The sequence below is a fragment of the Pelodiscus sinensis genome, chromosome 7 (genome assembly GCF_049634645.1).
Source record: "Pelodiscus sinensis isolate JC-2024 chromosome 7, ASM4963464v1, whole genome shotgun sequence".
In the NCBI taxonomy this organism is placed as follows: Eukaryota; Metazoa; Chordata; order Testudines; family Trionychidae; genus Pelodiscus; species Pelodiscus sinensis.
Window position 1 is genome coordinate 28,068,278 of NC_134717.1, and position 12,421 is coordinate 28,080,698.

The 12,421-nt window shown below is 44.5% G+C and overlaps 1 protein-coding gene across 2 annotated transcripts in view; it reads right to left on the minus strand.

Annotated features, from left to right (window-relative positions):
• Window positions 1–1,129: 1,129 nt before the first annotated feature.
• The window catches only part of ARL5A (ARF like GTPase 5A), a 35,102-nt gene continuing 23,810 nt past the window's right edge, over window positions 1,130–12,421 (minus strand). For both annotated transcript variants that reach the window (XM_075933400.1, XM_006125641.4), the window contains exons 5-6: window positions 6,094–6,245; window positions 1,130–2,831 (exon numbers count right to left, since the gene is read on the minus strand). In XM_075933400.1, the coding sequence (XP_075789515.1) occupies window positions 2,783–2,831; window positions 6,094–6,245 (201 nt within the window). In that variant the 3' untranslated portion in view covers window positions 1,130–2,782. The remainder of the gene's footprint in view (window positions 2,832–6,093; window positions 6,246–12,421) is intronic.

Sequence of the window (12,421 nt, forward strand, 5' to 3'; positions counted from 1 at the left end):
TGCTCTAAATATACAATGCTGGTGAAGTTAGATGTGTGTTAAATAACAGACCCTGTTTGTAAGAGAAAGCCACCTTTCTCTTTTCTGCTTAAATGGTATCATCGTTAGTTTCACAAGTAAGATTGAATCTAAGCCACACATGTGCAATATCAAAGGTAGCAGGAAGTAGGTGGACTACATAGTTTACTCTTAATTAAGGCTCCACAGTTGCCTGTTTAAACCCATCAGTTTGTATACCGTTGGTTAGATTATAAACACTTTGGGGCAGAACAATTTATTGAGGATGAATGTTGTGCCCTGTGCATACAGTAAGATACTGACCCCTGATGGGGGCCACTTGCCACCACTTCAACAGAAATAGAAAGTTATATGTCCGATCAGCTACTGCATGGGACAGAAATGGAAACGGATTGTTTCTCTGCAACCTGGAAGAGGCAAGATAGTCCACATGCATTACAAGGTACCAACCCTATTTGTGGCGCAAGTCATGCTTTTAGAAAAATACATATAGATTCCCAGAAGCCATGCTACTTATTAGGCAAATATTTTAAAACTTAAACAGTATAAGAACAACAAATTCCAAGAAAATATTTTTAAATTGTCCATGAATACTGGTTTACATTTCACATTCTGTTAATAACAGTGACTTTTAGCTTATAAAAATTAAAATCTTAAATCAACAGAAATTCAGGTAAAAAGAATAAAGCACTTCAAACATGAAAAATTTAGGAAAAACAGTCATGGTACTCCAAAGATGAACATTATGAATGTGGTGAAGTCCAGCATTTTATTTTTTTATTAGACTAAGAAACCTAGAATTCTTCTTTTCTGTGTTTCAAGGATTCAATTTTTGTTTCTTGAAAACAACTGCAGATAAAACTAACAGTCATTGCATTGTTATTTTTCCTTAAAACATACATTATGCAATAAACCAGTTAGTTAATAACAATGACTTCTGTACATGTTTTCTGTGTAAATAAATGAATTTTTTAAAATGGCCATAACAGAAGACTTAAGAGACAATTAACAAAAGGATGTCATGACTACATTAGAAAGCTGCATTTCAAACTTGGGACAACTCAACTATTAAATACACACTTTGGAAACTGTCCTCATTGTCCCCATGAAGTATATGTCAAAATTTTAATCAATACAGTACACAAATAAAATAAATGAAATTAAATGGAAACTGGATGTGTTTCACAACCTCATCTTATAAAGATGAGTTCATAACCATCTTAAAAATTAAGCCAGGTTTAAAATGATCTTGTCCTTAAACGTTGTCTAATTTTTACAATATTACTTAAATATACACAAGTACAGAATAAGACAGGAAATCTGGGATTATCTATGATTTTATGGTACCAAAAACATTTTGCAGCACCCAGTGTCATTCTCGTGAAGAATCAAAAATAATTCACACCAGTGGTTCACAACTATTTACATATTAGGACCCCAACACTTCTCCCATCTGCCAATATGGGAAGGTTAGGATAGTCATGACTCCCATAGTTCTTTCCATGTTCTGTGTGAAGTACCATTTACATGCATTATTAATTCAATTAGAGTTTTCACATGGATTTCTACAGGAGCAGAATCAAGCATCAGTTACAGTGGAATAATGTATACTCCCCTCTCCCCTGTCAGTTTCTTACACACATATAAGTAACTACTTCAGCAATTTTGGATTATTACCACTCAGTATCCTCTTTTTCTGAAAACATATTAATACAAAACAGATTGGCCTGTAAGATTTCTGGTGCAAACAATCAAGCACACTTTTTGGTCACTTCTTTGCATAAGGAAAACTAATACATATTTCCCTTTTATTAATGCTGAAGTTTTATCCCCTAGATAGAAATCTATCATAAATGACTACATATCTTAAACATTCAACGTGATGGCACAAAGCAGAGCAGAACACAGGTATTTTTAGACTGATCTATCCAACAAATGAGGATGCTACCTTTTTGGATTCTTTACCTTTTAGCAAATTTTTACAGTTAGTTGCCGATATTGAACAAAGTATAAAATCCACATTCAGACACACTGTTCCTTTTTGCGATCATCCCCATTGTAGAGCATACATATGAGAGAGATTAAAAACCAATAGTCTTAAGAGATTTCATTTTATAAAGAAATGGTGCACCAATTATTTGGTGATGGTTAGAGCAGTACAGAGAACAAAAGAAAAACAGTTGTGACGTCAACAATCTCAGCATTAGTACTCAGTACATGGAGATTCAGTGTTATTCACTTTTTCTTGAACAGATTTCAGTTACTCTAAATTTAAGGTATAAATATGCACAAATATGTACAGTACACAGAGGGATTTTTTTTTATCTGTAGTACATTTCAATAAGTCTTTAAAATACTAGAAAGTTAATACCTATACCACTGATTTGCTTGCTAATTTACTGGAATAATGAGGCCAACATCTTCAACTAGGAGGATTATATTGGAATACAAAATGTAAAGTTAAAAATTCCTTCCTCTCACTTCATACTCACCAAACGTAGAGTCCTGAGTGGCTTTATCTTGAGAAGAAAGCAACCACAGTTTTTAAACCTATCTTCTGAGGAAACTAATGGGAAAACAAACTAGAGCGTTCATCTTCATCTGTTTTCAAAGTGGTGGTGATAATGTAGAAAATAAAGTTGAACTCAGTTTTATTATAAATACACTTAACCCATTAATTTCCAGGTTACCATAAGCACAGGTAAACCAGGTATCCATTGGTACAGCATTTTATGCAATGTCGGTGCAAAGAGATAATTAAAAATCATCTGATTTTAAGTCTCGACATCATCCATTCAAGTCCTTGGCACAATCTGTAAATAAAAAAATAAAATATGTATTTTGCATAAAAACTGACCACAAATATTGTCACGATAACTTTAAGCAGAACTTTCAGACAGCATATGTTTGTGAAAGTCCTGCAACCATAATATTCCATTCTACACAGTAGTAAAAATAACAGAAGTTTACATTAAGGACTCCTTCACAATATGGTTTAGGCTTGAAAGGATTAGATCAGGGTATCAAACTCCCAGCCTGCGTGGCCATCCCCCGCCAGAGCCATTGCATAATCCGGCCTGGGAGTCCAGCACGCCAGAGGCTGTCTATTCCCATCCCTCACATCCTGCCCCTTCCCTTTCTCATCCCCTGAGAGTGCGACCACCGGGATTCCCAGAGAAGGGAGAGCCTGGCATGGGGCAGCAGCAGCGATTATGCCTCCTGCACTCCCTGATGGGTGCTGCAGGAAAGTGGAGCAAGTGCACTCACCAAGCAGGCTGTACTTCAGGGCTACTCAACTTTGGAAGCCCAGGGAGCCGCAATGATACTCACAGCACATGCCAAGGGGAGCAATTTAAGTGTAGTTGCATATACATGCAAATATATATGCAAATAGCTTCTTCCACACTGACAGGCATGAATAGAAAGCACTTCCCACAATGCTCTGGCGCTCCCGGCACCTTCTCCCTGGGGGCTGGAAATGCTGACACCTGTACCTGTCTGTTCCAGTCAGCCTTTCCACTTGCATCTTTCAATGCTCACCCTGCCTGGAAGATTCTTGCCGTTGTGGAGCATGTTCCCAGTGGAGGCCATGTCCAAAGGATCCCACCTGAGGGCCGTGTGTTGAGCCCCCGCATAAACCCAAACCACACCACAGGCCACAAACAAATGGGCCAAGAGCTGCATGCGGGCTGCGTGTTGAGTAGCCCTACTCTACTTCACTATAGCTCCTGCTGCTGCAGCGAGTGTGAAGGGCCCGACTGCAGCAGCTGCCCCAACACCAGCCCCCGTGGTAATTCCCGAGGCTGCGTCCCTCAGGGGATGGCGTGCAAGTGATGGCAGAAAGGAGTGGGGTTTGGGGAACAGGAACAAACATACTCTGCCCATCCAGGTCTCCCAGGCCAGACTGCACAACTACTCCCACCAGGGATGACCCGCAAGCTTAGAGTTTGAGACCCCTGGATTAGATTTTTATCACTAAATGTTGGCTAACATTGATTTCACCATACATACACAAATCAATGGGATTACTTTCATCAATAACAACCAAAAATGTACAGATATAGAAAATAAGAAAAATGCTATTTGAACTTGGGACGTTAAATTGCAGGTAACTGCCTAATCGAATAGTTGATGCATTTTGCATTGACTAATCAACTAGTTGATAGGTGTCTCCGCCTTTAAAGGTGAAAGCGCCACGTAGAGCCCAGGTTCAGCTGGGGACTCCCTGGTGACACTGGGCTCTGTGCAGTGCTGCTACTTTGAAATGCTGTGGGAGCCAGGAGTCAGACTCCCCATGATGTTTAAAAGCAGCGGTGCCACATGGAGCCCGGAATCAGCTGGGGACTCCCCGCTGATCCCAGGCTCTGTGCGGTGCTGCCACTTTGAAATGCTGCAAGGAGCCTGACGCCAGGCTCCCGTGGCAGCATATCAAAGCAGCAGCATCGCGTTGAGCCTGGGGTCTGGCCCCAGGCTCCATGCGGCGCTGCTTCTTTGAAGTACTCCTTCCTTCCCCTCTGCTGCCTCTTTGACAGAGGCAGCAAAGGGGTGGGGGAGCAACTAGTTGACAAGCTTGTCAACTATCCAATAAGCATTTGCTTATCGAATAGTTGACTAGTCCTTAACATCCTTGATTTGAACTTAGTTTGATTGAAGGATATTTTCTTTGGATATGAACATGCATGTCTGAATTACAAATGTGTGCTATCCTTCTGATGCCTAAAGACAGTTTGGTAATGGACTGCGTAGCCTGCTTGCCTGATTCACTGAGAAAAGGCAAGGGACACATTTTATACTCAGCAAGGCATAAAGGGGCATGCCTACAGACAAAGCTTTAAGGCTTTCAAGGCCATGGGTAGGCATCTTGTGTTTGGTACAAAGAAAACAGAAGCCAGATGGCAAAAGGAATATAAAAAGCAGTTACATCTTCTCCATTTTGTCTTCATCCCTGCTCCCTACCTCTGGAGTCAACATTTTATGAATGAAGCTCTGAAAAAAGGACTGAGTGAGTATCCAAACTGTGGATGTGTTCCAGAGAGACTTGCAAGCCAGCAAACTCAACCACATTGCCAGAACCTGATGAACTTTGAAGTTGCTGTATGTACGTGGCTGTTTGACCATTTAACATCTCTTATTTTTTTCTTTATAATAAACCCTTAGAACGGGGTGAGGAACTTTTTTTAAGTTAGGGGCCGCTGACAGACAGAAAAATCAGTTGGGCGGATGGCAGCAGGGACTGGAGTTCCAGCATGGGCTCCCCAATGCTGGGGGGAGGGAGCCATGAGACCTTGAGGCCAGATCCAGGCAAGTCGAGGACTGCATCTAGCCCCTGGGCCTTAAGCTCCCCACCCTTGCCTTAGACACTAAAAAATTGGTTGGCAGCATGGCATTTTGGGTAAGAACCAAATCTATATTGACCTAGTAATGTGACTGGCCCTTTCAGATCAGAACATCTTGTATGTGTGAGCAGAGTTTTAAAATAATTTCTCACTACATTGGACCTAGATGCTGATTGGGAATCAGAGAACTGGAAAACTGTGATTTCTTGTTTGCTTCTTGAAAAGCAGCATGAGGGATCAGAAGTACAGTTTGCGACAGGTTGAGAAGGTTACCTTCAGTGTTACCCACCACTATTGGAAGGACCTGCTTTCCCTTTTGCAGCCTGCCCTGACCTTCCCATTTGCAATAAGGGTTTCCCCAGGCACTCCTAATCACCCAAACATGTTTGCTTTGCATTGTAAACTGCAACACAACTGCCAGTGGTGTGTGCTTTAACAAAGACTAATAAGAGGAGTTACACCTTTGTTAAAAAGTAAAACAATACAAGTCAGTTTTTCCCAGGGATACTAAGTCTCTAGGGCAGCTCTTTTTTTTCCTCCTCAAAGATTCTGTACGTTGCTGAATTTGTTGCAGGACCCTACGAAAAATTGTTTTAAAAGGTATTTTCAATTTTGCCTTGAGATTCAGATCCCACAATACATAGCCAGGCAATGTTTATCAAACAACATATGGATACTCCACATACCATGATACATGCACTAATGTTATTCAGAAAGTATTCACAAGAAGAATTCTTACCCTTCGCCAGTCAGAGCACAACATGCCTGGATATGCCACTGGTGATCTTTAACTGAAGTTAGTTTCAGAAACTGGGATATTTCAGCTATCGTCATGCACTCTTTAACATCTTGTTTGTTAGCAAAAATAAGCAACCCTGCTTTCTTTAAGTCCTAAAGAGAAAGATGAATAGACCAGAAAATGTTTAGAGGTTTCATTATTTTTCTAATACTATTTCACAGATATTTCAGGATTATATTTCACCTGTGAAAAGGTGAGTGCTAACAGGGAGTTTAGAGAGGGAGTTCTCCAGGTAAAGGAGAAGCAGATACAGGACTCTTGAGGGAAGTGTGTGTTGTTATTGGGGCTTTCTTGCTGTGTGCTGAGCTTGTGTTTGTGAGTGAGGGTTGGTGTGTGGTTTTTTTTGGTTTTGTTTGTTTATTCCCGTGTTTGTGAATGAGGCTTTTTTTTCCCCCTCCACTTCCCCTTTGCCCTCCCCCTCCCCTTCATGGAGTGTGTGCTATGATTGGCAGGTGAAAACTGTTGGCTTCTAATTAAAGTTTGAATTCTAGAAGCCTCTGCTGATTGGCTGATCTTTGTTAGGGGGAGGGACTTTCAGGCACTCCAGGGCTTTATAAGGCAGTGGGCAAGCGACCAAGGAGCTTGCGAACAGGTGAGTGCTAACAGGGAGTTTAGAGAGGGAGTTGGGAAGAGGGCGAGGTTCTCTTGCCTTTCTTTTTAAATCCTTTCTCCAGGACAGCAGCGATGGATGGTGATAGGTCTGCTGTTGTTACCTGCACAGAGTGTGCCATGTTTGTCTTCCTCCCGGAAGAAAGAGAGGATTTCATCTGCACTAAGTGCAAGCTGGTTGTCATTTTGGAAGAAAAAATTAGAGGACTGGAGGCCCAAGTGTTGACCCTACGCTCGATCAGAGAGGATGAAGACTTCCTCAACAGAAGGCAGAGTTTACTCCTTCAAGCACGGCAGGTAGAAGAGCCAGAGAGGGCAGTACGGGACCAGGAAGAGAACTGGCAGCATGTAACTTCTAGAAGGGGAAAAAGGCGAGCATGTGAATCCTCCAATGCTAAGAGCTAAGTAATCGCTTTCAGGCTCTCTCCACAGGCTCTGCAGTGCTGAATGCTTTGGAAGGGACCTCACAAGGAAGAAACCAGAAGGGAACACCATCTACTGGAAGGCATGGGATGCATAGTCCTAGGAATGGGGGTTCCATAGACACCACCCCCAAAAGAAAACAACGGGTGGTGGTGGTCAGGGACTCCCTCCTAAGAGGGACTGAGCCATCCATCTGCCGTCCGGACTTGGAATCTCGAGAGGTGTGCTGCTTACTGGGAGCTTGCACTCAGGATGTGACAGAGAGGCTTACAAATTGATCAAACCTTTGGATCGCTATCCCTTCCTGCTTCTCCACGTGGGAGCTAATGATACAGCCAAGAATGACCTTGAGCGGGTTACTGCAGATTATGTAGCACTGGGAAGAAGGATCCCAGAATTTGTAGCACAAGTGGTGTTCTCGTCTATCCTCCCTGTTGAAGGGAAAGGACTGGGCAGGGATCATTGAATTGAGAACGTAAATGCGTGGTTGCGCAGGTGGTGTCGCAGAGAGGGCTTTGACCATGGGACTCTGTTCCGGGCACAAGGATTGTTAGGAAGAGATGGGATCCACCTAGCGAAGAGAGGAAGGAGCATCTTCGCGGGCAGGCTTGCAAACCTAGTGAGGAGGGCTTTAAACTAGGTTCATCGGGGGACGATGACCAAAACTCTGAGGGGAGTGGGAAAGTCGGATACCGGGAAGAAATGCAAAGAGGAACAAGCAACAAAGGAGGACCCCTGATTCGAATGGAGAAGATAGGGCTATCAACTGGTTACCTGAGGTGTTTGTACACTAATGCGAGAAGCCTTGGCAGCAAACAGGAAGAACTGGAGGCCCTGGCCCAGTCCAAGAAATATGATTTAATTGGGATAACAGAGACTTGGTGGGATGACTCGCATGACTGGAGCACTGTCATGGAAGGGTATAGACTGTTCAGGAAGAACAGGCAGGGGAGAAAAGGAGGAGTTGCTCTGAACTCCAGTATAAAAAGGGAGAAAAACCTGTTGAGAGTCTATGGGTTAAGTTTAAAGGAGCAAACAACAGCAGTGATGTTGTGGTTGGTGTCTGCTACAGGCCACCGAATCAGGTGGATGAGGTAGATGATGCTTTCTTCGGACAACTGAGAGAAGCTTCCAAATCGCAGGCCCTGGTTCTCGTGGGGGACTTTAATCACCCTGACATCTGTTGGGAAACCAATACAGCAGTACACAGGCAATCCAGGAAGTTTTTGGAGAATGTTGGGGATAACTTCTTGGTACAAGTGCTGAAAGGTCTGACCAGGGGCCATGCGCGGCTTGACCTTCTGCTCACAAACAGGGAGGAACTAATAGGGGAAGTAGAGGTGGGTGACAACCTAGGAAGCAGTGATCATGAGATGGTAGCTTTCAGGATCCTGACCAAAGGAAGAAAAGAGAGTAGTAAAATACACAACCTGGACTTCAAAAAATCAGATTTTGACTCCCTCAGAGATCTGATGGGCAGAATCCCCTGGGATGCTAACATGAAGGGGAAAGGAGTCCAGGACAGCTGGCAGTATTTTAAAGAAGGCTTATTGAAGGCACAGAAAGAAACCATCCCGACGTGTAGCAAGAGAGGCAAACATGGTAGGAGACCGGACTGGCTTACAGGGGAAATCCTTGATGAACTTAAGCACAAAAAGGAAGCTTACAAAAAGTGGAAACTTGGACAAATAACCAGGGAGGGGTTTAAATGTATAGGTCAAGAATGCTGGAGGGTTATCAGGAAGGCAAAAGCGCAAATGGAATTACGACTGGCTAAGGATGTGAAGGATAACAAGAAAGGTTTCTACAGGCATGTTAACAAGAAGAAGGTGATCAGAGAGGGTATGCGGCCCCTGCTGGATGAAGGAGGTAACCTAGTGACAAATTATGTGGGGAAAGCTGAAGTACTCAATGCTTTCTTTGCCTCTGTATTCACGGACAAGGTGGGCTCACGGACTAATGCGCTAAGTGACGCAAGATGGGATGAAGATGGACAGCCATTGGTGGGTAAAGAACAGGTTAGGAACTATTTAGAGAAGCTAAACGTACACAAATCCATGAGTCTGGACTTAATGCATCTGAGGGTACTAAAGGAGTTGGCAAATGTAATTGAGGAGCCTTTAGCCATTATCTTTGAAAAGTTGTGGAGATCAGGAGAAATCCCGGATGACTGGAAAAAGGCAAATGTAGTGTCCATCTTCAAAAAAGGAAAGAAGGACGATCCAGGGAACTATAGACCAGTCAGTCTTACCTAGGTTCCTGGAAAAATCATGGAAGGGATCCTTACGGAATCCATGTTGAGGCACTTGGAAGAGAGGAAAGTGATTAGGAATAGTCAGCATGGATTCACAAAGGGAAAATCGTGCCTGACCAATCTGATTAGCTTCTATGATGAGGTAACTGGTTCTGTGGACGTGGGAAAGTCAGTGGATGTGATATACCTTGACTTTAGCAAGGCTTTAGCAAGTCTCCCACAATATTCTTGCCAGCAAGAATTAAGGGAATGTGGTTTGGATAAATGGACAGTAAGATGGATAGAAAGCTGGCTAGAAGGCCGGGCCCAGCAGGTAGTGATCAATGTCTCGATGTCAGGATGGCGGTCCGTTTCTAGCAGAGAGCCCCAAGGTTCGGTTCTAGGACGGGTTTTGTTCAATATCTTTATTAATGACCTGGATGAGGGGATGGATTGCACCCTCAGCAAGTTTGCGGATGACACTAAGCTAGGGGGAGAGGTAGATATGCTTGAGGGCAGAGATAGGGTCCAGAGTGACTTAAACAAATTGGAGGATTGGGTCACAAGAAATCTGATGAGGTTCTACGAGGACAAGTGCAGAGTCCCAAGCAATGTTATAAGCTGGGGACCAACTAGTTAAGTAGTAATTCTGCAGAAAAGGACCTGGGGGTCACAGTGGATGAGAAGCTGGATGCGAGTTAACAGTGTGCCCTTGTAGCCAAGAAGGCTAATGGCATATTAGGTTGCATTAAGAGGAGCATTGCCAGCAGATCCAGAGATGTCATTATTCCCCTTTATTCGGCTCTGGTGAGGTCACATCTGGAGTAGTGTGTCCGTTCTGGGCCCTCCACTACAAAAAGGATGCGGACGCATTGGAGAGGTTACAGCGGAGGGCAACCAAAATGATTGGGGGCTGGAGCATATGACTTATGAGGAGAGGCTGAAGGAGTTAGGTCTGTTTAGTCTGCAGAAGCAAAGAGTATGGGGGGATTTGATAGCAGCCTTCAACTTCCTGAAGGGAGGTTCCAAAGAGGATGGAGAGAGGCTGTTCTCAGTAGTGACAGATGGCAGAACAAGGAGCAATGGTCTCAAGTTGTGGTGGGAGAGGTCCAGGTTGGATATTAGGAAAAACTATTTCACTAGAAGGGTAGCGAAGCACTGGAATGGGTTATCTAGGGAAGTAGTGGAGTCTCCATCCCTAGAGGTGTTTAAGTCTCGGCTTGACAAAGCCCTGGCCGGGTTGATTTAGTTGGGATTGGTCTTGCCTAGAGCAGGGGGCTGGATTTGATGACCTTCTGAGGTCTCTTCCAGCTCTATGGTTCTATGATTCTATGATATTAGGTTTCTAATTTAGAAGTGTTTATGATATTGAAAACATTCACATATGTATCTTTCACTTAAGTGCCAACATACATTCTGCTCTTAGAATTTTGAAAGGTTCCAATATCCAGAAATAAATACTGGTGATATATTTTCCAAGAGTAACCGAAATTTAGAAAATATAAGAGTAACTGCTAGTCTAGCAATTATTGATTGGCAATAAAAACATCTACCAATTTTGTTTATAGAGGTTTTTTTCCACCTCTAAAATATGTTGTGGATCCACACAAATTCATTCTAAGGCTTGTGGACAAGGTGCATTAGTCTGTACTAGCATTTCACACAAAGATATCTACACAGCATTTTGGAAAGAGCCTTCCACCCAGGATCAGACTAAGGCTAACAAGGTTTGCACTAATGCTCTGAAAATAGCTGTGCACAGCGCACTGAAGTTGGGTTCAGGCTGGTACTTGGGGTCTCAAGACTTCACCAATCCTGAGGCTTCAAAGCCCAACTTCCAGTCCAAGCAGACAGAGATCACATCTTAAAAGACATTTTTTCCTGAATCCCCTCTTCTGGCCTTCAAACAACCTCCCATCTTCATTTATCCTAAGCAAGTCCTAAACCTGTGATTCTCAACTGGTGGTCTATGGTGACTCTTTCGGTGGTTCACAGGAACATTGTCCAAAGTCACACGGCATGAGCAGGTGCCACTGTTAGGCTGTTTTACACCGTATTCACAAGCACGCGGCGCATCATTCATTGCATAACCTAGGACGCAACTACGTTGTGTTGCCAGTAACTTCCGTCTGAGGCTCTGAGCATCAGTGTAGCTGCCGCCGTCGTGCTGAGCGATTGCTGTTTCATTCGTCCTGTGTTACATGTCCTGTTTTACAGGTGTGGTGTAGTTTGTTTATAATGGCAACGACAGGAAAAAATGTCAAGCGCAAGTACAGGCAGTCCCCGAGTTACGCGGATCCGACTTATGTCGGATCCGCAGTTACGAACGGGCCCTCTCCCTGGTCTCCAGTAGACCAGGGAGAGGAAGCAAAGCGGCGGAGCACGCGGGCAGCGGACAGCCCAGACGCGTGTCTGGGCTGTCCGCTGCCCGCGTGTTCAGCCGCTTTGCTCTGCTCTGCTTTGCTCCCCGTCCTCCTAGTCTGCAGACCAGGGGGACGGGGAGCAAAGCAGAGCAAAGCCGCGGTGTCCGAGGGCAGCAGGACAGCCACGGCGCGTCTGGGCTGTCCCGCTGCTCCCGTGCTCCGCGGCATTGCTCCAGACGCCTGTGGTACAGCAGCTGGGGCGCTGCTGGTTGGTCCTGTAGTGCCGCTCTGGGTGCTACTGGACCAACCCGGCAGCACCCCAGCTGCTCTGCCCCAGGCGTCCTGATTCAGCCACTGCTGGTCAGTTTCAGCAGCGGCTGAATCAGGACGCCTGGGGCAGAGCAGCTTGGGTGCTGCTGGGTTGGTCCAGTAGCGCCGAGGAGCGGCGGCGCTACTGGACCAACCCAGCAGCACCCCAGCTGCTCTGCCCCAGGCATCCCCAAGTCAGCCGCTGCTGAAACTGACCAGTGGCTGACTACAGGAACCCTGTCCCGGGCTTCCTGGAATCAGCCGCTGATCAGTTTCAGCAGCAGCTGACTTGGGGATGCCTGGGGTTCTTAAGTTGAATCTGTATGTAAGT